The 27,816-nt window shown below is 40.0% G+C and overlaps 1 protein-coding gene across 1 annotated transcript in view; it reads left to right on the top strand.

Annotated features, from left to right (window-relative positions):
• The window catches only part of NETO1 (neuropilin and tolloid like 1), a 107,041-nt gene that overhangs the window by 56,189 nt on the left and 23,036 nt on the right, over window positions 1-27,816 (top strand). Inside the window, exon 7 of the mRNA XM_058178197.1 lies at window positions 20,165-20,393. Coding sequence (XP_058034180.1) covers window positions 20,165-20,393 — 229 coding nt within the window. The remainder of the gene's footprint in view (window positions 1-20,164; window positions 20,394-27,816) is intronic.

Below are 27,816 nucleotides of genomic sequence, written 5' to 3'. Positions count from 1 at the left end.
TACAATTAGTGGTTCTGCTATCACCTCTACAACTTTCTTCCATATCTAGGATGTATTTCATTTGTTTCCAAAAAAATCAAGTAATTTAAATTAGCTGAGTGATCTTGTTTGGCCTGAGATCATTTCCCACTTTCTACCTGTAGTACCATGGCTTTCTCTTCAGAGAGGAGACAGAACTAAAAAATGCAATAAAACATTTTGCCTTCTCACTATCATCCATAACCTGTTCCTTGCTTTGTTTTTTCAACAGACCTACATCGTGTTTTTTTGTTTCCTTTCCTTTTTTCAGAGCTATCTGAAATAATGTATTTTATTCCTTGGGGCATTTCTTGCAAACCTCAGTTCATTCTCTGCTTCAGCCATTCTCAGCTAGTCCTTACTGATCCTTCTTTCTCTCATTATTTTGTTGTAATTCTGTCTGTCAAGTACAGGAAATCAGAATCCAGGCAATTCAAATGAATAAAAGTTTATTGCATGCTAAAGCGCTCTACAAGAATCCAAACTATTAACGGTCAAAGCAAATTGGTAGTAGATAAGAGTCAACGGAATTTAAGGTGGCTGACTTAGATCACTTATGGGCACAAAAGGAACCTTTGACTCTTCCCTCGGGCTCAGCTTAGTCATCTTCTACACTGCTTCCTGTTCATAATAACTTTTTTTTTAATTATTTCTTTTTGTCACAACAGTATGCACAAACAATTGTCATAGATAAAACAACATATTTTGAAGAAAATATATACATATATGTAAAAAATATGCATCAGCTATATCAAATTGATATGATAAAGGGAACAATAGGACAGGAACGGTAGGCACTTTTGTGCTCTTATGCACGCCCCTTATAGTCCTCTTAGGAATGGGGTGAGGTCAATAGTAGACAGTTTTTGGCTGAAGATTTTGGGATTTTGAGTAGAGACTATGGAGTCAGGTAATGAATTCCAAGCATTAACAACTCTGTTACAGAAGTCATATTTTCTGCAATCAAGTTTGAAGCGGTTGACATTAAGCTTGAATCTATTTTTTGCTCTTGTAATATTGTGATTGAAGCTGAAGTAGTCTTTTATAGGAAGGATATTGCAATAGATGATTTTGTGTGTTAAACACAGGTCATGTCGAAGTCGACGGAGTTGTAAATTTTCTAATCCCAGGATTTCAAGTCTGTTGGTATAAGGTATTTTGTTGTTTTCGGAGGAGTGAAGAACTCTTCTAGTAAAATATTTCTGGACTCGTTCTATTGTATTTATGTCAGAGATGTGGTATGGGTTCCAGACGGATGAGCTGTATTCAAGAATAGGTCTGGCAAATGTTTTGTATGCTCTAGTTAGTAGTGTAGAGTTTTTAGAAAAGAAGCTGCGTAAAATTAGGTTTACAACTCTTAGGGCCTTTTTAGAATAGAATAGAATTTTTATTGGCCAAGTGTGATTGGACACACAAGGAATTTGTCTTGGTGCATATGCTCTCAGTGTACAAAAAAGAAAAGATACGTTCATCAAGGTACAACATTTACAACACAATTGATGATCAATATATCAATATAAATCATAAGGATTGCCAGCAACAAGTTATAGTCATACAGTCATAAGTGGAAAGAGATTGGTGATGGGAACTATGAAACGATTAATAGTAGTGCAGATTCAGTAAATAGTCTGACAGTGTTGAGGGAATTATTTGTTTAGCAGAGTGATGGCCTTCGGGAAAAAACTGTTCTTGTGTCTAGTTGTTCTGGTGTGCAGTGCTCTATGGCGTTGTTTTGAGGGTAGGAGTTGAAACAGTTTATGTCCAGGATGCAAGGGATCTGCAAATATTTTCGCTATGTAGTTGCAGTGGGCTTTGGCATTAAGGTCATTTGATATGAGAACTCCAAGATCTTTGACAGGGTGGGGGTCATCAGTTAGGTAATGTCCATCAAGTTTGTACTTGATGTTAGGGTTCTTTTTTCCAATATGTAAGACTGAGCATTTACTGGTTGATATTTGGAGTTGCCAAGTTTTAGACCAATCGGAAATTAAGTCGAGGTCTTCTTGAACAGTAGAAGTATTATTAGTAGTATTAAATAGTTTGACATCGTCAGCAAAGAGAACACAATAACTTGAGATGAGGTCGCAGAGATCATTTATGTATAGTATGAAGAGTATTGGTCCAAGAACACTACCTTGGGGAACGCCACTTTTGACAGGAACAGGATTAGATATAGCATTGTCAATTTTGACCACTTGTTGTCTGTTTGACAGGACTTTTCAGCAGTTTAGGAAGTATCTACACTGATGTAATCAGATGTCAGGTTGTGTCTCCCCTATATCCTTTCACAGGATTTCTAGTCCTTCTTTCGCACGTTCTGTAGGTATCCAAAAATTCTACTTATGTTAATTTTCTATTTCTTTCTGCACCCGGTTTTTGCCTGACAGTGATAGTGGACTTTGGAGACTAATATATAAAGATGAAGTTATTCATGCCTATAATTGTACTTCTCTCACTCTCTCTTTCTGCAGAATAAACCCCAATTAAGAACACAATCCATACATACGCACAATATACTTCCAGTACATTCACAGAGCTGAAGTAGGTTTCTGAAATCCAAACGGATGCATTAGGGACTAGAGGCGACCATGCCCCCAGATGGGCTACCTTTGTTCATGCATACTCATATGTATAGTTATAATGCACGTATACAATGTCATGCTATAAACTATTTCATAAATTACTTCATGGCAATTCAGACAACAAACACAGCCCAGGAGTGTCTTTATTGTGAAGTGACATTAAACAGAATCTTGCAAGACTGAAAGTATTCTTCCCCTTCTTTCTTTTTAGTCTTTGGAAGACTAGGAATGCTTCTGAAATGCTTCCCATGCTTTTCCCATACTTATGGACTGAACTGATTTTTGACTTGGCTGTGGGTTTTCTTTCTTCAAAGGTCATTCCCACATAACATCAGGCATGCACACATAAAGCCTATCCCTTTTCAATTACAGTTTTCTCAGTTATAGCTGGGTAGGGTGATAGAAGAATCAATGCTAATGCAATGGGACTGCTGGAGAAGGAAACTTCCCTTCCCCCATTGTTTCTTCACTTGCCTAATGTTTCCTGTGCTAATTTTCTGAAAGACCATATCCTTACAAGCCCCCAATGATCATAGGTCCTTTTAATGCGAGAGGAAAATAAAGCTGCACTCTGAGACTTCGATTACAGCAGCAGAGGATTTAATCAGCAATAAAACAGGTACAGGCAATTGGAGAATAAACTACAAAATGGGTATATGTCAAACTCGATTTCATTGACGGCTGCATCAGAATTGTGTTTGAGGGGGCTGGGGCGGCATGGCCAGCTCAACACTTGTCTCAGGGGCGCCTGTGGTGGCCAGAGTGCTTTGCCAGTGAAAACGGGCTTCTGAGCTCTGTTTTCAGATGTGATGGCCCCTGTTCTGCCAGCAAAAACGGAGCTCTGGAGGGCCAGCCTTCCGAGCTCTGTTTTTGGCTGTGATGGCCTTCCGGAACCATCTACCAGTGAAAGTGGAGCTTGCAAGGGTCGCAGGTGGTCCTTCCGAGCTCCATTTTTGCTGGCAGTGGCACTGAGGGCTGGTCCTTTGCTGTTTCCAGGGCGGCCCTGTGGGCCAGATCTAAGCACCCATGAGTTGGATCCAGCCCCCAGGCCTTGAGTTTGACACCCCTGGTATATATGGAGGAAAATATTTTTTTTATTCTGTTGGCATTTATTTATGTGTATGACTGCTTATCTCACATACACGTTTGTCTAGTAACTAATAATTAATAAATAATAAATAATTAAAACAGAAATAAACACTGTAACCAAATCTTTAGAAGAAGTGGGGATTTTTAGATAGGGAATTTTTAAGGGGGGGGAGGGCAAGGGCGGGTATTGGGGGTAGCTCGCCGAGGGAGGGGCCAGTCACTGCGCGTGTTTGCGGCGGGGTTTTAAAAGGTCCGAAGGTTTTGGGGGAGAGTGACGTTCCTGAAGATGAGTGTGGCTCCATCTGTGTGGTTAGTGGGAGAGGCAGATATGGCGGAGGGGGGGGGGGCGGACCGGGAGCTGGGGGCACGGGTTCGGTGCCTGGAAGCGGTCACGGGCTCCCGCCCCTCAGGTCCTACCCGTTCCTCGGGAGGCCATGATCCTCAGAGCTTGGATCTTCGGCTGATGTTATGTAATGCCCGGTCCGTGGCTAACAAAGCTCCCCTGATTTGCGATCTTATTCAGGGGGAGTCCGCGGACCTTATGGGCATTACGGAAACCTGGTTGGGTCCAGAGGGGGGGGTTCCCCTTGTTGAGCTGTGCCCTCCAGGTTTCCGAGGATTTCATCAGCCGAGGGCCCAAGGTAGGGGTGGAGGGGTGGCGGTTGTCATTAAGGAAGATCTAGAGCCGAGGGAGGCCACTGTTCCTCAGATTGCCGGCTGTGAATCCCTCTATGTGAGGTGGGGCCATAGGAATCAGTTGGGCTTGTTGATCGCGTACCTGGCTCCTTGCTGCGTGACCACAGCCCTGCCCGAGCTGTTGGAGGTACTCGCCGCTGTGGCGGTTGAGACCCCCAGACTTATAGTCATGGGGGATTTCAACCTGCCATCAGCTGGCCTGTTATCGACTGCAGCTCGGGAGTTCCAGGCCTCCATGACGGCCTTGGACCTGATTCGAGTAAATGATGGCCCTACGCACATGGGGGGAGGCACGCTGGATTTGATTTATATCTCTGGACAGTGGTTAAATGATCTGGTATTAGATGATATAGTAACAGAACCAATGTCATGGACCGATCATTTTCTCCTTCGCCTAGACTTCCGAACCGCCACCCACCATCGCAGGGAGACGGAACCTATACGTTGGTTCCGTCCCAGGCGCCTGATGGACCCCGAGAGGTCCCTGGCGGAGCTTGGGCCATTTCCTGAGGATCTGGCCCTCGGCACGGCTGAGGAACTAGTTGTGGCCTGGGAACAGGCCGCGGCTGGGGCCTTGGACCGTGTCGTGCCTTTGCGGCCTCTGACCCGGCGCAGATCTCGTCCGGCCCCTTGGTTCTCCGAGGGGCTGAGGGAGATGAAACGCCGGAGAAGACGCCTAGAGAGCACCTGGAGGTCCAGCCGTTCCGAAGCTGATCGGACACTAGTTAGGACCTATTCTAGGACCTACCTAGTGGCAATGAGGAGGCGGCGTCCTTACGCCCCCACCCTCATTGCGTCGGCAGATAACCGCCCGGCCGCCCTGTTTCGGGTGACCCGCTCTCTCCTTCATCAGGAGGTGCGGGATGACCCGTTGCAGGGACGTGCCGAGGAGTTTAGTGGTTATCTATACGATAAAATCGCTCAGCTCCGGGATGGTCTGGACCGAAATTGGGATGATCCAAGCGAGGGAGAGGAGGCACGTCTTGTTGAGTCTGTTTGGGATGAGTTTGACCCTGTGGCTCCGAGGGCGTGGACAGGTTGTTGGGGAGGCTTCACGCCACTACATGTTTACTGGACCCGTGTCCTTCCTGGCTGGTACTGGCCACTCAGGAGGTGACACGAGGCTGGCTCAGAGGATTATCAATGCTTCCTTGTTGGAAGGGGTCTTCCCTGCCGCCTTGAAAGAGGCGGTGGTGAGACCCCTCCTCAAGAAGCCCTCTTTGGACCCAGCTATTTTGGGTAATTATCGTCCAGTCTCCAACCTTCGCTTTGTTGCGGAGGTTGTAGGGGGGGCTGGGGGGGGGCAGCTACCCCAATACCTGGATGAATCCGTCTATCTAGACCCGTTCCAGTCCGGCTTCCGACCCGGATACAGCACGGAGACAGCTTTGGTCGCATTGGTGGATGATCTCTGGAGGGCCAGGGACAGGGGTTATTCCTCTGCCCTGGTCCTATTAGACCTCTCAGCGGCTTTTGATACCATCGACCATGGTATCTTGCTGCGCCGGTTGGGGGGATTGGGAGTGGGAGGCACCGTGTATCGGTGGTTCTCCTCCTATCTCTCTGACCGGTCGCAGACGGTGTTGACAGGGGGGCAGAGGTCGACCGCGAGGTGCCTCACTTGTGGGGTGCCGCAGGGGTCGATTCTCTCGCCCCTTCTGTTCAACATCTATATGAAGCCGTTGGGTGAGATCATCAGTGGCTTCGGGGTGAGATACCAGCAGTACGCTGACGACACCCAGCTGTACTTTTCCACCCCGGGCCACCCCAATGAAGTTGTTGAAGTGCTGTCCCGGTGTTTGGAGGCCGTACGGGTCTGGATGGGGAGAAACAGGCTCAAGCTTAATCCCTCCAAGACGGAGTGGCTGTGGATGCCGGCATCCCGATTCAGTCAGCTGCAGCCGCAGCTGACTGTTGGCGGCGAGTTATTGGCCCCAAAGGATAGGGTGTGCGACTTAGGTGTCCTCCTGGACGAACGGCTGTCGCTTGAAGATCATTTGACGGCCGTCTCCAGGAGGGCCTTCCACCAGGTTCGCCTGGTTCGGCAGTTGCGCCCCTTCCTTGATCGGGATGCCTTGTGCACAGTCACTCACGCGCTCGTTACCTCTCGCTTGGATTATTGTAATGCTCTCTACATGGGGCTCCCCCTGAGGTGCACTCGGAGGCTTCAGTTAGTCCAGAATGCAGCTACGCTGACGACACCCAGCTGTACTTTTACACCCAGGGCCACCCCAATGAAGTTGTTGAAGTGCTGTCCCGGTGTTTGGAGGCCGTACGGGTCTGGATGGGGAGAAACAGGCTCAAGCTTAATCTCTCCAAGACGGAGTGGCTGTGGATGCCGGCATCACGATTCAGTCAGCTGCAGCCGCAGCTGACTGTTGGCGGCAGTTATTGGCCCCAAAGGATAGGGTGCGCAACTTAGGTGTCCTCCTGGATGAACGGCTGTCGCTTGAAGATCATTTGACGGCCGCTCCAGGAGGGCCTTCCACCAGGTTCGCCTGGTTCGCAGTTGCGCCTTCCTTGATCGGGATGCCTTGTGCACAGTCACTCACGCGCTCGTTACCTCTCGCTTGGATTATTGTAATGCTCTCTACATGGGGCTCTACATGGGGCTCCCCTTGAGGTGCACTCGGAGGCTTCAGTTAGTCCAGAATGCAGCTGCGCTGATGACACCCAGCTGTACTTTTCCACCCGGGCCACCCCAATGAAGTTGTTGAAGTGCTGTCCCGGTGTTTGGAGGCCGTACGGGTCTGGATGGGGAGAAACAGGCTCAAGCTTAATCCTCCAAGACGGAGTGGCTGTGGATGCCGGCATCCGATTCAGTCAGCTGCAGCCGCAGCTGACTGTTGGCGAGTTATTGGCCCCAAAGGATAGGGTGCGCAACTTAGGTGTCCTCCTGGATGAGCGGCTGTCGTTTGAAGATCATTTGTGGCCGTCTCCAGGAGGGCCTTCCACCAGGTTCGCCTGGTTCGCAGTTGCGCCTTCCTTGATCGGGATGCCTTGTGCACAGTCACTCACGCTCGTTACCTCTCGCTTGGATTATTGTAATGCTCTCTACATGGGGCTCCTTGAGGTGCACTCGGAGGCTTCAGTTAGTCAGAATGCAGCTGCGGGTGATAGAGGAGCTACTCGTAGCTCCCACGTAACACCGCCTCCTGCGCAGACTGCACTGGCTGCCTGTGGCCTTCGAGTGCACTTTAAGGTGTTGGTTACGACCTTTAAAGCGCTCCATGGCTTAGGGCCTGGGTACTTACGGGACCGCCTGCTGTTACCTCATGCCTCCCACCGACCCGTGCGCTCTCACAGAGGGACTTCTCAGGGTGCCGTCCGCCAAGCAATGTCGGCTGGCGGCCCCAGGAAGGTCCTTCTCTGTGGGGCTCCACACTCTGGAACGAGCTTCCCCGGGTTTACGCCAAATACCTGACCTTGGACCTTCCGCGAACTGAAGACACATCTTTTCATTCGCGCGGGGCTGGCTTGAATTTTATTGAATTTTATTGGTTTTTTAAATTTTTAAAATTTTTAATATTAATCTTAAATGGGATTTTAGTTTTTTATATATTTTAAAGTTTCGGGCTAATTATAATAAGTTTTTTAATTCACATTTTAAATTGTACATTGTATTGTCTTTTTTTATTTCTGCCTGTACACCGCCCTGAGTCCTTCGGGAGAAGGGCGGTATAAAAATCAAATAAAATAAATAAATAAAATAAATAAATAAATAAATAAATAAAGCAAAAAAGAAACAGTTTGTTTAAACATTACAACTTCAGTTACAGTATATTGAACAACACAAATCAATTATTAACAGGTTTCTCCTTCAAGTTTGTTTAAAAATAAAAATAATACATTTGAGTCCTAAAGAAAAAAATGTTTGTCTTTAACTTAGTAAAAATACCAACAAGTGCTTGAATCCAGAGGAAAATAAATTGCATTTAAAATATTTTGAAATGTATATGTGAACTACAGTATGTTATATACTTTTTCTAGCATAAGTTGTACCAAGAGGGTAAGCACATTTTACATTAATTAAGTACTGTAGATAAGATGATTTAGATTCCCTATATAGTTACTGCCATTGATTCAAGAGGCAACTAGTATAGCCATGGATATCCTGATTTTTTTTACTGAACGTATGATGGAGAGATTTTGAGAAGTGGTTCTTATGTTTCCAAGAGTAGACATTGGGAGTGACAAGGGAGACAAATGATGGCTTATGTGTGATGTAATGACATAAATGTTGCACTTATGCACTCTCAGCCATTTAGAGAGAGACATGCAAGTATTTATTTATTTATTTTGTCGAGTACATATTAGAGGAGATCAACCTGACTGCTCTTTAGAAGGCCAGATCCTGAAGATGAAACTCAAATATTTTGGCCACCTAATGAGAAGGAAGGACTCACTGAAGAAGAACCTAGTGCTGGGAAAATTGAAGGCAAAAGAAGAAAGAGATGACAGAGAACAAGGTGGCTGGATGGTGTCACTGAAGCAATAGGCGTCAGCTTAAATGGACTCCAGTGGATGGTAAAGGACAGGAAGGCCTGGAGGAATATTGTCCATGGGGTTGCAATGGGTCGGACACAACTTTGCAACTAACAACAAATGTCTAATTTAATTTAAATTAGACTAAGTAGTCTAATTTAATTTAATAAAGTTAAGATAAAAAAGATTTAAGGGTAGTCAGCTGATTTGGAGGGAATTTTCTTTTGTTTGTCAATCAAAAAATGATGATACAGGACTAAAATACATAATAGGAACTTATTTTAAAAGTATGGATAAAGAAAGTTCCAGATATTCCCTATTTCTTTGAGATATTTTTTTTTGCAAACGTAGAGCTCCATTTGTTTTCATGCATCCTGTACCCTTAAAAAAATAGGGTTTGACTCGCACAATAGACACTGTTCTGAGTGTGCAAAGATTGTAGTTGGAATAGGCAAGCCTGACATGCCATATACCTTATTGCAATAGTGTTTGTTCAGATGTAATTTTTCATCAGACTGGATTAGTTGGAGTTATGTACACATGTTTTTTCTTTCTAGTAGTAGATGACCAAGCAAAATAATTATGAAGAAGTGGAATTCTAATTATGCAACTATATTAGTAGAATAAGAAATATTGGGGCGGATGACATGTAATCTTTTAAAACCCTGAGTTAGCAAATATGACTTCGGACAGCAAAGAGGATGAATACCAGGAGTGCCCCCCCCGTCCCCAAAGATTAAGGTTATGAATATGAGAAGGAAGCCACCCAGAGATTTTCTTTCATGTTTCCACTTTTAATGCTGCTGCTCCAAATCTGGAATGGCAAAGGAAGGTATGAAGGAAAGAATGTTCTTCTCTGATTCCTTGGAAACATATAAATTTAATATATAAGTAAACTGGCTTAACATAAGTCATACATTTTCTAACAATATGTCATGCCAAGAACACCATAGGGGTTGTATAAATCTGTTGCTCATGCCCAGAAATTACAACAGAACCATAATATGTAAGAAAGGTGGGCGGGTCATCAAGACCAGGAACAAATTCTTTATGAGCGTATAAACCGCTCTTCACTTAGAAATGAATAAACCATTTCTCCTTCTTAAATGTGGGGCTTTGTTTTTGTCAGATTTCAAAGTCTTTAATATATTTGAGGGGAGATTTATTACTTTTCCAATAGATATGCTTTTGCTAGCTTCAATGCGATATTTTTTTTTATTTTTTATTTTTTGCCTACAAATGAAAAGTGCAAAACTGTGGTGAACTTTGCTTGAATACAGACAGGCTCTTATGATGGTTTTCTGTCTTGCCCAATCAATCTTGTCAACGCAAATGTACAGTGACTGATGAAACAGGATTTATCAAAAATGATTCAGTATGAAGAGCTTATGAGAGAGTTTTTACTGAATTATTCTGTTATTCAGAATTTGGAGTAATTAATTATTCCTTAATATATGTCATTGGGTTATTGTGTTCAAATTAAAATAAAAAAAAAACCCCTTCCAGTTCACTCTGCATTGCTTTTTTATCATTTTAAAAATACCAACCTTAAAAGTGTCAAGACAGGAATTTAAAACTGTAATACAATCAGGGCTACTAACTACATATGTCAGGGCTGCGGTGAGGTTATTTTATTCTTGTTGGTAATAGCTCTGCCATTTTGTAGTGACATTCCAAAGCTGAAACACCTCTGAAATCCTGTCCTTTATTTTGATCAAAATTACAATAAGATCAAATGGTTCAAAGAGTGGATTTTTCAGACATTTTAAAACAAAACTGTAGAACAGTGTGGATTTTTCGCCCTCAGTCACATAAAAATGTTTCATAAGAAAGTACTTATAATGCAGGACAAAGAAGTGTAGGTTTCTAAAATAAGAAGATACCATTATCATATCAAATAAACAAAAACACTTGCTGGATTCATTTATTTATTTGACTTAAGGCCAGATATTTTTATGTCTTACATTAAAAAATATTTTTTTAAAAAAATGGGTAAAAGAAACCATGTGTGTCCAGCCATAACACACTCCATGTACTACACAGAACACTCAACAGCAGGGGTAGGTAACAGTGGCTACTTTACAACTTGTGAACTTGAACTCCCAGAATTCCTGAGTCAGCTCTGGGAGTTGAAGTCCATAGATCATAAAATGGCCATAGTTGCTCATCCCTGCCCAACAGGGACATGTGTGTGTGTGTGTGTGTGTGATGTCCAGGCAGGTGGGTGGAGCCTCCCGCAGCTGCCGCTACTATTTTGCCTGAACCGGATAGAACCAGCTGAATACCACCACATACATATATATACACACTCTGTTGAAAATAGCACTGTATAATGGGACAAAATATTTACCTATACAGTTTTTGTATCTTAATTAATATGTATAGGTAGGTCTCTTTCAATTCCTCTAATGGAATAGCTATTTAGTTATCTTTAGTGGGTATATGAGGTTTGCACCCATGCTTTATTACAGTGAAAAATTAGAAAATTTTCTTTGTAAAATGCTAGTAATTGTTACTGATTTAAAGGGGAAGATTGAAATCTCAGAACCGTGCATTTTCAATGGGAATTTTTTAAAAATACAGCAATGGTAGAAAAGAGTTGTCATTGTGATGCTACCAATTCTGTTTTTAATGCAACAGCTTAACATAATAATTACTATTATACTTACTTACAATGTTAAATTTAACTAATATTATTATTTATCTTGAATTAATATATAAGAGGACTTGGTGACTCATTATTTTATTATAACAAATGCTTTGGCTAGTCTCTCCTTAGGCAAATGCAAGAAAAAAATGATAAATAGTGATAAAATTTTACAAGAGAATGAAACAACTTCTAGTACTCCAGACAGATAAACTTTTATTTATAATCAAAGGATTCCACTGAAGGTGTGCAATTACTACATATTTATAACTATACTCCATCATATAGCAGTCTTTCAGTTTGAGCCTTGAAACTGAAAGCATAATTGAGCTATTATTACAGCTATTATATCATGCCCCCTTGTAAGTCAGGGTAAGTGATCTTTGGGGAATCAGTAGATCCTTTCAAAATGCTAAAGTTATTTTATAGACCCAGTGAAGTAATAGTCACAAAATGAGGTGAGAGTTGGGATGACAACATCTGGCTTACCTTGTTTGGATATGGCCATTATATAAATGAAGACCACTTACTGTAGAGCTTCAACAAGAGACTTCTGGGGAACAGCAGAACTGCAGGCTGCAGTTGAAAGCTGGACAGCATCCCAGAAAAAGGGATTGGTGATGAAAGGGATTGATGATGAGTTCACTTAGAATTCAGTTTTTTTTTATTTTGTCATAACATTATATACAGGAACATATATTGAAAGGAAACAATAGGACAGGAACGGTAGGCAGTTTTGTGCACTTATGCACGCCCCTTATAGTCCTCTTAGGAATGGGGTGAGGTCAATGGTAGACAGTTTTTGGTTAAAGCATTTAGGAGTTGGAGAGGAGACTTTACCATTTAGTAACTCAAACTTTTACCATTTAGGAGGCAAAGGATTAAGTAAACAAATATGTATAATTAATAAAAATACACAAAACCTTAAATTAATTAAGTTCACTTCCTCTGTCTACAAAAGTATGATTTCTATTCATATAAAAAACAGTGGCAACAAATAGATTTATTGCACACAGACTTTGCAAAATTGATGTACCTCTAATCCTTATCTGTATAATAATTGATTTCTTCTACTTTTTTGGAAAAAAAATGAATTTAAAAGCAGTTTTCCCCCTATGTGCTCTTTTCTGTGCTGGTACTGTTTCCCAATGGTTAGAGAGATAATATGGCTGCTCCAGTGATGGAACCTAAGAGAAGAGTATCAGTTATCAGTCTGTTACTCCTTCATTATTGATTTAGTGGTTAAGCACCAGACTAAAAAGCAAGAGACCGTGAGTTCAAGTCCCACCTTAGCCATGAAAGCCAGCTGGATGATCTTGGACCATGTCTGTCTCTCTTTCAACTCCCATCTCACAGAGATGTTGTTGTGGAGAAGGAAGGAGGAGGAAGGGTGTGTTAGATGCGTTTGCTGCCTTGAGTTATTTGTAAAATAATAAAGGCAGGATATAATTAAACAAAATAAAACGGATACAAATGGTTCTCCATTATTCGGTTTCACTTCGATTGATGGCAAAAACATGCATCCTTAGTCTCTTTCTTTTCTCTAACTAACGTGTGAGGAAAAGCATACTCTCTACATTTCTTGTTCAGTGGGAAAATGTACTTTACCAGTTCTCTTAAGTTTCTGGAACTTGATCATAATGCAAATCTACAAAGAATTGCAACTTAAATCTTGCTTTTTTTCTTATTTAAAAAAATAACTGAGATGAAACACAAAATATTTCTTTTTAAAAGCTGACTTATTGACTGAGAAACAATAACAGTAAAATATTTTTTCCCTTCTCGGCTGTATAGGATATAGCAACGATTGCTTTGAAGTAGTAGCTAATAATTATTTGACTTGAAAGTTAAAGAGCCCCACTACACACCGTTAGTATTTGAGTAAAACCAGGTTAAAACTCCCTAAAGCCCTATTTTCTATTTGTAAGCGATAAATGGTCTCTATCTAAGGAATTGGAAAATAAAATCAAGACTGAAAAAAGTTCTTAAGAATCTCACTAAAGAAATCCAATGAAAAAGTATTGATATTTTAAACATACAGTACCATTTTGGGTCTCTAAAAGAGAAGTATATACTTCTACAGGCTTCAGCAAAATAAAAGGATCCGAAAGAGGAAGAATTGGGTTTTTAAAGATAGTCATTCAGACTAAACCAGAGGTCAGCAACCCACGGCTCTGGAGCTGCATCCCTCTGCTGTGACTCCCTGTCGCCACCACAATTTTGAGAGGAACTTCCAGTTATGGGGATGAACAGCACGGCACACCAGGAAGAGACTCTATGGCAAAGGGCTGGTTTTCCGATCAGATCCACAATTGATAGGGCTTTCTGTTAGGACAGGTAGAGGAAAAAGGATGTCATGCTAGGAGGAGACTCTATGATGGGGAAACTGGACTTCCGGTCAGCTCCAGAATTTTGTGGCTGTTTGAGTGTTTAAGGTTGCCGACCTCTGGACTTTACATGCATTACTAGATCATCTGTTATTTAACACTGATCCCATTTATAGATCAGAACCACTGCTTTTAGGTCTCTTTCCAGAAACTAATACTTTTGGGTTTGGATAATTAATCTCCATCTCATTATAAGTACTAAAATAGCTAAATTTAGAGCTGATTAACTCAGAAGGGAAGAGAGGTAGTTTCTTAAGTTGACAGGATGACCTTTCAAGATGAGGTAGGGTTTTTTCTTAAAAAAAAATATCATACGACCTTTTCTAATTTATTTTTAAAATTGTTACTTTCTCAGAGCAGTTTTTCACCTTGTATGACTTTAAAACATAAAGGAGACATACTTGATTAAAAGTGAAGTTAATTAGTGACTTGATAACCAATTAGCTTAGATATTTTCTGTTTCCTTTTTTAGTTCTGTAAGATTTTTAACCTTGCTAAATGTTGTTACAGCTGTTGTAATTATGACAGGTAACCAATTGCCATGAGTACAATGAGTTTGTTGCAGACGTATAATAGAGTTAGGAAATGTCAGAAGTGATTTAGATTACTTTGTAAAGTAGTATATGTATTAGGAAATTACTCAGGAGAATGAAATTACTAGAAATGCCACAATACTTGAATTAGTTGTACTTGATTAGTCATATGTGAGATTCATAATAAAAGTCTACATTTATTGTAATATAATCTGCAGGTAAGCATAATGGATGATCAAAGCCATGCCTCTTTTTATACAGTATGTATGTCTGTCATCTGTGTGTCTGCCAAGTTTGAATATGAAGTCTAGTTCTCTCTGCATCTCTTTTCTGCTTTTTTTTTTTTGGTGAGAAGAAGGACTCATATATTAGCAAACACTGAATTCAGCCAGCAGATGATAGTTGTGACCACCTGAACAAAATTTCAGTCTTGCTTTATTAATATCAAGGCTATGCATACAGCATTCACAGTGGATAGCAACGATTCCTAGTTCAAGAAGACTGAAATAAAATACATTTTGGTTCCATCACTTTTGAATTTCTTAACTGATTAGAAAATAAACTTTACAGCATTTCCACTCACCTAAAACATCTGATGATCCAGCAAATTATACTGTTTTATTTTGAAGATGTTGCTATTTGTTTTAGGACAAATTGACTTGAGAAGAGCATTCACTTCAAATATCTGTGGGTCATTTTTCATCTTTTTTGGAGCCAAAAATAGGACTGATTATGTGGCCCCATAGCATCAGCACAGTATTGCAGCAATACTGAGTTCCTTTTCAATTAGAAATGCACAGTATTTTCTTGAAGATTTAAGGTTCTTCAAAGCGAAACACCTTTCTCAGTTGTTGGACCCAAAGTTTATAAAGTACTATAAATTTGTTCTTTTGGAAATGGTCCAACAAAAATTGTAAGATCTGTTTTCCAAATACACTGCATACCTAATGCATATCTAAAGCTATTAGACTCTTTGAGCCTGGATGCATAAAGATTGTGGCAAAAATTTGGATTGACATGCTTATTTTGTTAGTTTTTTTTTTAAAAAAGACACGTTTATTTCTGCAGCAGTAGAACAACCACTGATTTCTAGAAAGAACTAGATCTGTGGGTATGAAATTTTGATATTTAAAATGTAGTATAAGAGAGAAAAAAATATTTTCCTTGCAACAGCTTTGTTCTTGCTTCTGCCCCACCAGGTTGTATATTTCTTTGTCTTCGTATCATCTTAAACATTTTTGAGAATAATCAAGAAGATGAGCAAAATAAGATAGCGCTTTGTCCTTTTTTGTGTTTTATCCTGCATGTTAGAAACTATTTGTCATTATTGTACTTACAAAGAAATTAAATGGGCAGGCAGTAAAAGACATTTTTTTTTCCCAATGGAAGAATGTCTCAATTCCCAAACTTCAAATCTTACTTGTAGCCTATTTGGACACAAGGGTTTTACTAAATTATTTTGGACTGATTATTTTAATTGCTGATGCTGCATTAGGTCTGATTAGGCATTGAATGATTCTGCTATGCATTGCTCTGGAGCATTAAAGTTTGAAGTGCAGAGAGAGAGAACACCTGTAGAGGAATTTTGATATTTCACAATTAAATTATAGAAAAGTTAACAAATTCTAGATGGTTTTATTTTATTGTTTAAAAATAAGCAGGTAATATTCTCACTACTTAAAGAAATAAGAAAAGAATGCTTAAATCTTTTTTTCTCTTAAACATTCCTTGGCTTTAAAACAACTGATATTAATTTTGAAAAAAAAAACAGAAAAGAGTGGACAAACAGAAGAAAAAGGGACAAATATTTCTTACGTTTTTCCCCTTTCTGTAAATAATAAGAATAAGAATAATTTAATTTCTATACCGCCCTTCTCCTGAAGGACTCAGGGCGGTTTCCAGCCAAGTAAAAACACCATAAAACATACAATATACAGTTAAAAAACCCATTAAAAAACCTATTCAATTTGGCCCATTAGTTAAAATACACACTAGAACTGTAAAAAACCCAATTAAAATTACTAATAGTTTTATGCCAGCCCTGCGCGGAAGAATAAGGACGTCTTCAGCTCGCGGCGAAAGGTCCGGAGGTCAGGAAGCTGTTGAAGTCCTGGTGGAAGCTCATTCGAGAGAGTAGGTGCCCCCACAGAGAAGGCTCTCCCCCTGGGGGTTGCCAGCCGGCATTGTTTGGCTGACGGCACCCTGAGGAGGCCCTCCCTATGGGAGCGCATGGGTCGATGGGAGGCACACGGTGGCAGCAGATGGTCCTGTAAATAACCCGGTCCTGAGCCATGGAGCGCTTTAAAGGTGGTAACCAACACCTTGAAGTGCACCCGAAAGACCACAGGTAGCTAGTGCAGCCTGCGCAGGAGTGGTGTTACATGGGAGCCATGAGCGGCTCCCTCTATCACCCGCGCAGCTGCATTCTGAACCAACTGCAGCCTCTGGGTGCTCTTCAAGGGGAGCCCCATTTAGAGAGCATTGCAGTAATCCAAGCGAGAGGTAACAAGAGCATGAGTGACCGTGCATAGGGCATCCCGGTCAAGGAAGGGGCGCAACTGGCGAATCAGGCGTACCTGATAAAAAGCTCTCCTGGAGATGGTCATCAGATGTTCTTCAAAGGACAACCATCCAGGAGAACGCCTAAGTTGTGGACCCTCTCCATTGGGGCCAATGACTCGCCCCCAACAGTCAGCAATGGCTGCAGCTGACTGTACTGGGATGCTGGCATCCACAGCCACTCAGTCTTGGAGGGGCTGAGTTTAAGCCTGTTCTTCCCCATCCAGACCCGCACGGCCTCCAGACACTGGGACAACACTTTGACGGCTTCGTTGGGATGGCCTGGGGTGGAAATGTACAGCTGAGTATCATCAGCATACAGCTGGTACCTCACCCCAAAACCACAGATGATCTTGCCCAGCAGCTTCATATAGATGTTGAACAAGAGAGGCGAGAGAACCGACTCCTGTGGCACCCCCCATATGAGGTGCCTTGCAGTCGATCTCTGCCCCCCTGCCAACACCGTCTGCGATCGGTCAGAGAGATAGGAGGAGAACCACCGAAAAACGGTGTCCCCCACTCCTAAACTCCCCAACCGTCACAGCAGGATACCATGGTCGATGGTATCAAAAGCCGCTGAGAGATCCAAAAGGACCAGGGCAGAGGAATAACCTCTGTCCCGAGCCCTCCAGAGATCATCTACCAATGCGACCAAAGCCATCTCCGTGCTGTACCCAGGCCTGGAATGGGTCTAGATAGACAGTTTTATCCAGGTACTGGGGTAGCTGCCGTGCCACCACACTCTTCGCTACAAAGTGAAGGTTGGAGACAGGACGGTAGTTCGCCAAAACAGCTGGGTCCAGAGAGGGCTTCTTGAGAGGGGCCTCACCACCGTTTCTTTCAGGGCGGTAGGAACGACACTCTCCATCAAAGAGGCGTTGATAATTCCCTGGAGCCAGCCTCGTGTAACCTCCTGTGTGGCCAGCACCAACCAGGAGGGACACGGGTCCAATAAACATGTGGTCACATTCAGACTTCCCAGTATCCTGTCCATGTCCTTGGGAGTCACAGTATCAAACTCATCCCAGATGGTATCACCCAGACTAATAATAATTTATTAGACTACTAATAAATAATATAATGTGGTGAAACTATATGAAGAAGCATACTCATTTCTTATTCTGTTCTGAGTAAAATAAAGACCCTTTGATTATTGTTATGTGCATACCTAGACTTGATCATAATGAGTTTGTGATAAGCATACCTGAGAAAATTATTCCACGGGACTTCCAGTGGTGCCGCAGGCATTGGAGACGGTCCTTTTGGACCATCAGCCCCATGATCTTGTTAAAGTCGTTCAGACAGCGCTCATCAGCTGTCTGATGGCTTGGAAACCTTTCCCTTGGCTTGGAAACCTTTCCCTGAGCTGCCAGGCAGAGGTAGAGCTCCCCGAGAGCCCCAGAAAAAATTCTAGGGGCAAAAAGGATGAGAGCTCCCTATTTAAGCCTGGCGAAAGCTCCGGATCCGGGATCCTCTGCATTAATTTATTAATGCAGAACAAAATGTCGCGACCATCTCTGCTATCAAGATGAAGATCAATCTTAATTTACCTTAAGCAGATGGAGCAAAGGCAGGAGGACAGGTTGATATAAGCACCAGACCTCAACTCAATCTTTGAACGGTACTTGAGAAGAAAGGAAATGGCGCCTCTGCTTAATAGGGTGTGAAAATGAAAGTTAAGGAAGTCCTCGTTAGCATCATTAGTGCCCTTAACTCTGTTTAAACTCACTGGATTTTATACTTATGTAAAGAAATGTTAAAGAGAAAAGTTGAAGGATTGCAGAATTGATTTACCCCACCCAAATAAGGAGTTTATGAACAGATTTGATTTTGTTGCAAAGTATAAAGTTTAAGTAAGATGGCTTCTGTGCAATTAAAGCCTGCTGTTTTTAAGGAAACTGGTGCCTCATTAGCTCAAATATATAAATTACAAGAAGAGTTGAAGGAATTTCTAAAGGCTCAAATTTTTGTTATAGACCAAATGTTCAAGGAAATTGAAGAGAAAATAATAAAAGTTAAAGGTACTCTTGAAGCTCAGGACGAAGAAATAAAAGAAGATACGGTAGCAGCATTTAAAAGTTTTCTTGAATACACAAGTCAGCTGGATGAAAGAGTTGAAGAAGTTAATCAAGTTAATTTGGACTTAAAAATAAAATAGAGGAGCTTCAGACTAAGGTAGACACTGCAGATGAAGAACGAGTTTTGTTGCAATATAGAGTAATGGAATCTGCATTGAGAGTGAGAGGTTTGAAAGAAAATAAGCGAGAGAATTCAAAATATGTCTTTGCAGAGGTTTTTGCACAGATGATTGGACAGAAACCTGTAGATCTTAAAAACGCAAATTGAAAACATCTATCGTGTTAATTCATGGGTTGCAAGAGAAAGACAGTTACCAAGAGATGTAGTGATTTATTTTACAACTAGGAAGATTACGATTGAGATTTTACAAGCTTCTTATAAAAATAAAACTCAAAAAAATACAAGAGGTATTAGTGTTAAAAGAAATTCCCTTATTTTAAAAAATAGAAAAGAGTTTGCTTTTTTGGTGGACGAATTTAGAAATCGTCAGATACGGTTTAGATGGGACGTTTCAGCTGGACTAACAGTAAATTATGAAGGAGAGAAATATCGACTTAATATGGTGTTTAAAGCAAGAGATTTTTATACTAACGTATTGAAGGCTGGAACTCCACCACTGCTAGAAGTTAAAATGGGAAGAGAAGTTTGGATGTGGTTAAAAAGTGTGAGAAGGTAGTAAAGCAAATACAATCTAAAGTAGAGGCTGTGACTAAGGAAGAAAGGTTGAAAGCAGCAGGGGAAGAGCAAAGAATGATTGTAAAAGAACAAGAAGTAAAGAAGCAACAATTTCAGATGAAAAGAGCTTCTTTTTATGGGAAAGGGTAAATCACAAACAAAATTTTTGGATATAAAAAGTAGAAAGAATAATTTATAATTGGCTTTAGTAAGTAGTTAATTAAATAAGTATAAAACTCAGGGGAAATTTATATATATATAAAAAAGTACTGAACTGTTGGAAGCGGTGGAACATAAATATGATCACTGTTCACTCTTTTGCTGTAGAGCACTGGATTCTTTGAAAAGCAAAAAGTGATGTGGAAATGCAAGTGTTGGTCTATGCGGTCATGTTCACTGTTCTCTTTTTTATAGATATATTTACGATTCTTGGACTATGAAATGCAGAATTCTAATGAATGCAAAAGGAACTTTGTGGCTGTCTATGATGGAAGTAGCTCAGTGGACGATTTAAAAGCAAAGTTTTGCAGTACTGTTGCTAATGATGTGATGCTGCGTACAGGTCTTGGAGTAATCCGCATGTGGGCAGATGAAGGCAGTCGAAATAGCCGATTCCAGATGCTCTTCACATCTTTCCGAGAACGTAAGACATTTAATAAGAATTCCATTGTCATCTAACACTTAATGGTGTTTTTCTTCATACCAAATAAATATGATGATACTTTATGTGATGACCAAGTAGGATATTTTCTATCAAGTCTCTACAGATGCCCTCTCTCTATATAAAGGGAACCCTAAGTGTTACATAGTGACTTGGATTTCCTTACTTGACAGGAATATGTATTTGAATTAATGAGTTTTAGATGAGGATGAATAAGTTTTAGACAGTTGCCAAGTTATGGGGAATAATGATTTGGTTTTATTCTACAGGTATCAGAATACCTTACTTTGAATATTTAGTTTTAGACATAATTTAATAAGAAGGATTCAGAAGACAACCGGAACAGGTTTAAGGAGGGATGTCAGGCTAGAAACTCTAAATCAGTGGTAGTCAACCTGGTCCCTACCGCCCACTAGTGGGCATTCCAGCTTTCATGGTGGGTGGTAGGGGTTTTGTCTGATGTACTGAAGCACTTTCTTTTTTTTTAATTTAATTGACTTTAAAAAAAATTCATAGCATTATTTAAAAACATTTTCATTAGGTTTTCATAAAATTCCCCATGACAATTTAAATTTCTGAAAATATAGTATTTGTATCGCCCGCGCATAAATTTAGTTCACATTACATAAGTGAAACTAAATGGCGCTATAGTGCGACTACAAACAAAAGAGCCTCATCCCAGAATAGTTCGTGCATCTCCCCCCACACCACCAAGCTGTAACAGACAAGCCAGTAGCTGGTGCCCCCCCCCAAACCCAATCCACAATGCGTGAGAGGCATGTGCAGATGACGATACATGGTGCATTACTATGGAACTGGTGGGCGGTTAGAAAATTTTACTACTAACAGTGATAAAAAAGTGGGCAGTAGTTATAAAAAGGCTTACTACCCCTGCTCTAAATCATAGGAGAAAATTGTGATATCCCTGTGATAGCTAAATTCTGGAGGACCTCCAGAAAAACCAAAATATAGAGTTAAGCAGATTCCCATGAAAAGAGAATGAAGGAGTTTGGAATGTCTTCAAAACAAAAAGACCATGGGTTTATGTGATAGTACTCTTCAAATAACAGAGAAGGAATTTCATTGAAAATCAAATTTATTTTCTACTCTTCGGGACACAGATTAATGGATTTAAGCTCTAGAAAGACAGATTCAATTTTGTTTTAAAAAGCCCTTAATAACAGCAGTTATTATGACATTGGAACCATTGTTGTTATTCAAAGAGGATGTGGGATCTCATTCAGCTGATAGGTTAAGCAAAAGCAGAATGACTGTTGGTCATGGGTCATTTAAATTGTATTTCTTTACTGAGCAGTAAGTAAGACTCAGTGGTCTTTATTGAGCAATGGGTAAGACTCTGAAATCCTCCTCATACAATCTTAAGAAAGCTGTTCTTGTCTTTTGCATATTGAATTGCATATATCAACCCACACACTTGATGCCTACAAGCTAATTAAATGCACTTAAGTCTATGCAATCAAACTTATTGAAATGTCAGTACCAAATAACTAAAAATAACCAATATTCACATGGTAAGATTTAGTAATGTAATTGTATATACATCGAATAAACCAGATTTATAGAAGACAAATAGTCAGGAAGAATTCCCTTCTGAGGAATTGATTGTCAAAGACTGGAAGAAAACAATTGATTAACAAAAATGGTTTATCAAGTGAAATTAAATATATGTGGTTTAAAGTTTCCCATCCCTTTTTTCAAATGCAAATCTGTGCTCATCTTTTAAAAATGTACTTATCCAACTAAGTGTGTATTACAGAATGGAAAGGGATAAATGTTTTTCTGGAAGAGATTGATAAAAAGAAAATTGAGAATCAGCAGTTAGGAATGTGCCAGGAAAGCTGCTTATTTCTGGGGGGTGGGGAACCACCAACAATTATTTGACATACTATTTTCTGATAACAGAAGATGCCATTTAGTACAGCACTCTGAAAATGTATCGAGAAAAGTTTTCTGCGTAACTTGGGTTAGGTTAAATGATAGTTTACAGTTCCCACGTTCATAAATCAAGCTCACCTTAATCTCTGCATAACTCTGATGTTGCTCCTAAATATTTTTTTCTATGATCAAAACTTTCTTTAATATTCAGTTTTATTTATTCAAATCAAAGACATTTTGTCTTATTACCTTAGAAACAACTGTTGAAAGCATTGAGGATTCAGTATTTTCTAGAAGTATATTTCAAAAAAATGACACCACTTTCTGTCTTTTAAAACCATATTGTCTGAGTGATTGGGTTTATTTTTCAGCTATATTATAGGCTGTATAAGAACTAATGCAAGGAAGCTTTCTATTTACCTAAAGAGCTGCCAGAGGTATTTTTTTTTTATTTCTGTTTAGGGAATCTTAAGATGTTTCTGAGGTACTTTAGTGGATGTTTACCAAGCCAAATTTTGGAGTTTAAGATATTTAAGATACTCATTTATTCTGCAACCTTGAAGCATACTGTAGTTTAATTCTAAGACGAGTTTTGAACTATGGTATGAATTGCTTATCTATTACACACTAGGTTGGTAGATAAAAATAGTAATGGCATATAATGCATAGTGACAAATTAAATTACTTATAAAAATGTGGTAATAATTACAATGGGTTAACAATATGTAGACAGTAAACACAGGGTCAATCAAAATGGACTCAAATGTCTATACACCAATGCACAGAATATGAGGAATAAACAGGGTGAATTAGAAATGCAAGTAAAGGAGGGCCATTGTTGCCATTACGGAAACTTGGTGGGATGAAACCCACAAATGGAACATACAGCTAGAGGGATATAAATTATTTAAAAGAAATAGATCAAATAATAGAGGAGGTGGAGTTGCACTATATATAAGCAATAACTACATCTCTACAGAAATAGAGCACAACAATGATCAAAATTATCTTGAATGCATTTGGGTCAATATTAAAGAGGGGGGGAATGACATTGCCTTAGGTCTATACTATAGGCCACCCAACCAAAGAGAGGAAGTAGATGAATTTTTTGCTATTCAGCTAACTAAGGTATGTAGGAAGCACATCACAATAGTAATGGGGGATTTTAACTACCCTGAAATCAACTGGGAGACAAACTCTGCACCAAGTGGAAGATCCAACAGGTTCCTAACAAACCTAGCAGACAACTTTGTTTCCCAAAAAGTAGAGAAGGCAACAAGGGGATCAGCCATATTGGACTTAATTCTCATTAACAGAGATGAAATGATAGAAAGTGTTGAAGCTACAAAAACCTTAGGGGCAAGTGATCACGCAGTATTGGAATTCAACATTATGCAAACACAAGTAGTAGAACAAAGTCAAACTAGAGTTTTGGACTTTAAGAGAGCTAATTTCAATAAACTTAGAGAGAGCTTGAGAAGGGGAAGCTCTCTCAAACAACTCAAGAAGCTTGGGAAATTTTGAAAAGTGAAATTATAAAAGCCCAGTCTAGCACCAATGAAGAAGAAAAATAATAGATCTCAAAAGAAACTAGCTTGGCTGCATAAAGAACTATCTGACAAATTGAAAGACAAAAAGGACAAGTATAAAAAGTGGAAAGAGGGCAAATAACTAAGGCAGAATATCAGCAAATAGCCCGAGCCTGTAAAAATGAAGTGAGGAAAGCTAAGGCTCACAACAAACAAAGGCTTGCGACAAAAGTAAAAAATAACAAAAAAAGCTTCTTCCAACATGTTAAAAACAAGAAAAAAGTCAAGGAAACAATTGGCCCATTGCTGGAAGAAAGTGGCAAGAAGGTGACAAGCAACAGGGAGAAAGCAGATCTACTTAACTCATTTTTTTGCATCTGTCTTTACACAAAAGGAAAAAACAATCCAACCTATCAAAAACAGCACCACAAAAAACAGATTAGGAACACAAGTTAAAATAGGGGGGGAAATGGTAAGTGAACACCTGTCTACCCTAGATGAGTTCAAATCACCAGGACCGGATAGATTACACCCCAAGGTTCTGAAGGAACCGGCAGACGAGATCTCAGAACCACTGAACTATATCTTTCAAAGATCCTGGAGCACAGGGGAACTGCCAGAGGACTGGAAAAGAGCTGATGTAGTTCCCATCTTCAAAAAAAGAAAAAAAAAACAGATCCAGGAAACTACAGACCTATCAGCCTGACCTCAGTACCAGGGAAGATTCTGGAAAAGATAATCAAGCAATGAATCATTGAACACCTAGAAGCAAACAAAGTAATAACCAAAAGCCAACATGGGTTTGTCAAAAACAGATCATGCCAGACTAATCTCATTGCATTCTTTGACAAAATGACAAAATTAGTGGACCAGGAGAATGCTATTGATATAATTTACTTGGTCTTAAGTAAAGCATTTGATGAAGTAGACCATAACCTACTACTAGATAAAGTAGAAAAATATGGGTTAGACAGCATCACCACCAGATGGATTCGTAACTGGCTGACCAACCGCACTCAACGTGTAGTCCTCAATGGAATTGAATCTACATGGAGGGAAGTATGCAGTGGAGTACCCCAAGGCTCTGTTTTAGGCCCAGTACTCTTCAACATCTTCATCAATGACTTGGACCAGGGGATAGATGGGGAACTCATCAAATTTGCAGATGACACCAAGCTGGCAAGAATAGCCAACACTCCAGAAGATAGGCTCAAGATACAGAAGGATCTTGAGATACTTGAACATTGGGTGCTAACAAAATGAAATTCAACAGTGAAAAAAAGTAAAGTTCTACATTTAGGCAAAAACAAAAAACAAAAAACAAAAATGCATAGGTACCATATATGTGGTACCTTGCTCAATAGTAGTAACTGTGAGAGGGATCTTGGAGTTCTAGTGGACAACCATTTAAATATGAGCCAGCAGTGTGCAGCAGCTGCCAAAAACCCAGCACAGTTCTGCGCTGCATAAACAGAGGGATAGAATCAAGATCTTGTGAAGTGTTAATACCACTTTATAATGCCTTGGTAAGGCCACACTTGGAATATTGCATTCAGTTTTGGTCGCCACGATGTAAAAAAGATGTTGAGACTCTAGAAAGAGTGCAGAAAAGAGCAACAAAGGTGATTCTAAAGAACGGTTGCAGAAACTCAGTATGTCTAGTTTAATGAAAAGAAGGACTAGGGAGACATGATAGCAGTGTTCCAATATCTCAGGGGTTGCCACAAAGAAGAAGGAGTCAAACTATTCTCCAAAGCACCTGAGGGTAGAATAAGAAGCAATGGGTGGAAACTAATGAAGGAGAGAAGCAACTTAGAACTAAGGAGAAATTTCCTGACAGTTAGAACAATTAATCAGTGGAACAACTTGCCTGCAGAAGTTGTGAATGTTCCAACACTGGAAATTTTTAAGAAGATATTGGATAACCATTTGTCTGAAGTGGTGTAGAGTTTCCTGCCTGGGCAGGGGGTTGGATTAGAAGACTTCCAAGGTCTCTTCCAACTCTATTATTATTTTTATTATTTACTTTATTCATTAAACATGAAACTCAGTCAACTGAATATTCAAAAATGCATCACAAATACCATTGACTGGTGCTGATGGTTGATACGGGTTGCTGCCAGCATCCTGTGTATCAACCAAGTACATCATTATTACTACTACTACTACTACTACTACTACTACTACTATTATTATTATTTGGTGGTATTTTCTACTTTCCAAACTATAGACCATTCTGAAGAATATTATATTACTGAAGAATATTATATCAACATTTTGGGAAATGTGTATATATAGTTGGTCTAAACAAACACAACATTAAGTGAAAATACAACAGCAGAGGCAGATCGCATTTCACATCATCTTCATAAATCATTGCATTTAGCAAGTTCATTTTGCTAGAAAAGAGGGAACTATATTATAACAGGATGGCAGGGAAAACTGTTTGTATTGTTATTTTAAAATAGTTGGCAACCTGCCTTTATCCTACTAATTTTAACACTCTGGTAATGTGTGAATATTAATGTAAGTAATTTGAAGAACTGATTACTGAGAGTTAAAAGTTGGGAATTCCAAAACTTTGATATGAAAGCATTGGAAGATGTCATAAGAAGAGGAAAGATGGAAATATGACTGTGGCGAGCACTTAAAATTTCAGATTTCAGAGGACAGACAAATTTTGGAAATAATATTTTTCTCTTGGGCATTGCTGTTGTTTGGTCACTAAGTTGTGTCCAACTTTTCATGATCCCATGGACTACAGCATACCAGGCCCCGCTCTCCTTCACTACAGAAGGCTTTATGTCCGTCTTTAAGTTTTTTGAGCCCAGCAGAAGCAAAATGGAGGTAATGTGAATTGTGCATGTGTAAAAGAAACCTACAATGTATAGGAGTGAAACAGGGACATTTATTCAGTTATGGGCTGCACTTTTTAAATATTACTTTTAATTGAGAGACCATGGAGTTTAATGATGAAACCAAAGAGGCAGAGTTGGAATGTTGTGCCCAGATTTTTAGTACCAGAAGATAGTATTATGGCATGTAACTAGGATCTAGTGTTAAAAGGCAAAAATAGTTTACAAGTGAAGTAGGATGGAGGGTCTGTTAGTTAAAGGCTTGTACCTCTACAGTTGTTGGCCAGCTAAGCCACAATACCAATAGGCAGCAGGAGTGCACAACATTAATATACCAATGTACATAATACATACAAAGAAGTTGTTTTACTGTATGTAATAATAGAGATTCAATCAAATTTTCATAGGTTAGCTATGAAACTGAAAATTGTCCTTATTACTGTATCAATGCAGACTTTCCAAAAATCCAATGACTTGGTCTAAATAGTCCTATTAAAAAATGCAAGAACTCAAGTTGGTTCCTGCTCAGTTGCTGGTGAGCTACCAAGAAGACTTTCAACACTGACGATGCTGGCAAAATGTCAGGTTACCAAATTAGATCATAACCCATTAACCTTGATGCTCCTCATCACTATATGTCCTTATTAGCTTGATTAAAACAAAATTCATTTTGTTCTGTTTTTAAAAAAATTATTTCATTATTTATGTATTGCCTTGACCACCTTGATAAATAACTTAGGGCAGCTACAGTATCTAATATTCCTTTTGTTCTCTCACACCAACCTTGTAAGCAGTGGTGGGATTCAGCCGGTTCGCACCTATTCGGGAGAACCGGTTGTTAACTTTCTAAGCAGTTCGGAGAACCGATTGTTGGAAGAAATCTTATTTTGGTTTTTTCCACTTTATAGGGCTAATCCTGTAAGGAAGGCAGGAAGGAAACATTCTGGTGTTGTTCCTAGCCTAAGTTTTATTGCCCTGCTTACAGAAACTGCCTCTCTGGTTAACCCTTATTACATTGTAACAGTAATGTGAAGCGCCCATCGGTGTGAGCAACATTAAGTTGGCCACACCTACACGGTCACATGACCACCGAGCCACACCTACCCAGCTGGTCATTAGAGCAGA

Source organism: Ahaetulla prasina, chromosome 3 (assembly GCF_028640845.1).
Source record: "Ahaetulla prasina isolate Xishuangbanna chromosome 3, ASM2864084v1, whole genome shotgun sequence".
NCBI lineage: Eukaryota > Metazoa > Chordata > Lepidosauria > Squamata > Colubridae > Ahaetulla > Ahaetulla prasina.
Note: the sequence above shows the minus strand (reverse complement) of the source record. Positions and strands in the feature narration are given on the sequence as shown.